The sequence below is a fragment of the Phytophthora parasitica genome (assembly GCF_000247585.1).
Source record: "Phytophthora parasitica INRA-310 unplaced genomic scaffold supercont2.415, whole genome shotgun sequence".
Taxonomy (NCBI): domain Eukaryota; phylum Oomycota; class Peronosporomycetes; order Peronosporales; family Peronosporaceae; genus Phytophthora; species Phytophthora nicotianae.
Genome location: NW_008649401.1, coordinates 4456 through 5561, shown reverse-complemented (window position 1 = coordinate 5561; position 1106 = coordinate 4456). Strand labels below are relative to the sequence as shown.

Below are 1106 nucleotides of genomic sequence, written 5' to 3'. Positions count from 1 at the left end.
GCTTGCCGCCTTAGGTATCGTGATCTGAAGCTTTGTTAGAATGATGCAGTGTCGGAGTTCCAGGATCGCATTTCCACCTTGGAGGCACAGCTGGCTGCCGCTTCTTCCTTTGGCGTGGTCGTCCCTATGAGAGTTTCCGACAGAAGGTCAATCAGTCTCTCTCTTAGTCACTCATGTCATGGTCGTGTCCTGGTATTGCTGGGAATAGGCTCGCAAGCTCGATGGATAGCTTGTGCGGTCAAAGCAGGGTTTATGCTTGATGCTTCCCTACCTCGTGCTCGGCACGTGACGGCTTAAGCTGTGAATGTATTCTGAGTTTTGCTATCAATTACACAAGTGTTCTTTCATCGCATTACCACTCTCTCGCAGCGCAAAGCTGCTAGTCCCGCCCAATACACCTCGTCGCATAGCGGATCTGGAGTCCCAGCTCGCGCGGTCCCAATCTGACTTATAAGCTGCGCGCGATCGTCAGTCTGCTCTCGCTTCGGAGCTTCGTGAATCAGCTACTTCCCAGTAGGCTGCTCAAGCAGAAGTAGTTCGTCTCGAGGCCGTGATTGAGTACAAGACGCGTCGCCTCCGCATCTTGCGTGACAACTATGAGCGTCACTTGAGGGTTGCCGACACCGCGATCGCCACACATACCGCCGAGCTTAAGATCGGGTATCAAAACTGGATCGGGATCTCCAGCAGGCTTCCCTGCGTGTCCGCGCGGCGGCTTCTCGGCGTGATCGAGCCAGGGCAGAGCGCATCGCCACCCGTGAGTACCTTTGTCAGCGTCGCACTAATTCGTGTCTTGTGTCAGTCTCAGCGGCTCGAGATACTATCGCCCGGCTGGAGAAACGGATTAACCAAGTCGAGAAATCCCAAAAGTCGCGTCAAGACCTCGAGCTCGCGCTCACAGCGATTCAGCAGGAAAGAGACAGTCTGGCGGTCCAAATAGATGAGTTGATCGGCCAGCTTGGTGAGCGTTTCATGGAGGTCACCGATCTACGGGCCGAGACGGGCCAGGCGCAAGAAAGATTGTCCAGCATCGCGTCCTTTCTCCCTTCCGCCCTGAGTCACAAACGGGCACGCTCCTAGTCAGATTCTCCAGCCCAGTCTGCTCG

At 55.3% G+C, this 1106-nt stretch overlaps 1 protein-coding gene across 1 annotated transcript; it reads right to left on the bottom strand.

Moving 5' to 3' along the window:
* Positions 1-499: 499 nt before the first annotated feature.
* Positions 500-1031, bottom strand: PPTG_20284 (hypothetical protein; the record flags this gene model as incomplete). Its single annotated transcript, XM_008918991.1, has 3 exons — positions 500-781; positions 850-924; positions 984-1031. 3 exons carry the CDS (start codon positions 1029-1031, stop codon positions 500-502), a joined length of 405 nt encoding a protein of 134 aa, XP_008917239.1.
* Between the last annotated feature and the right edge of the window lie 75 nt (positions 1032-1106).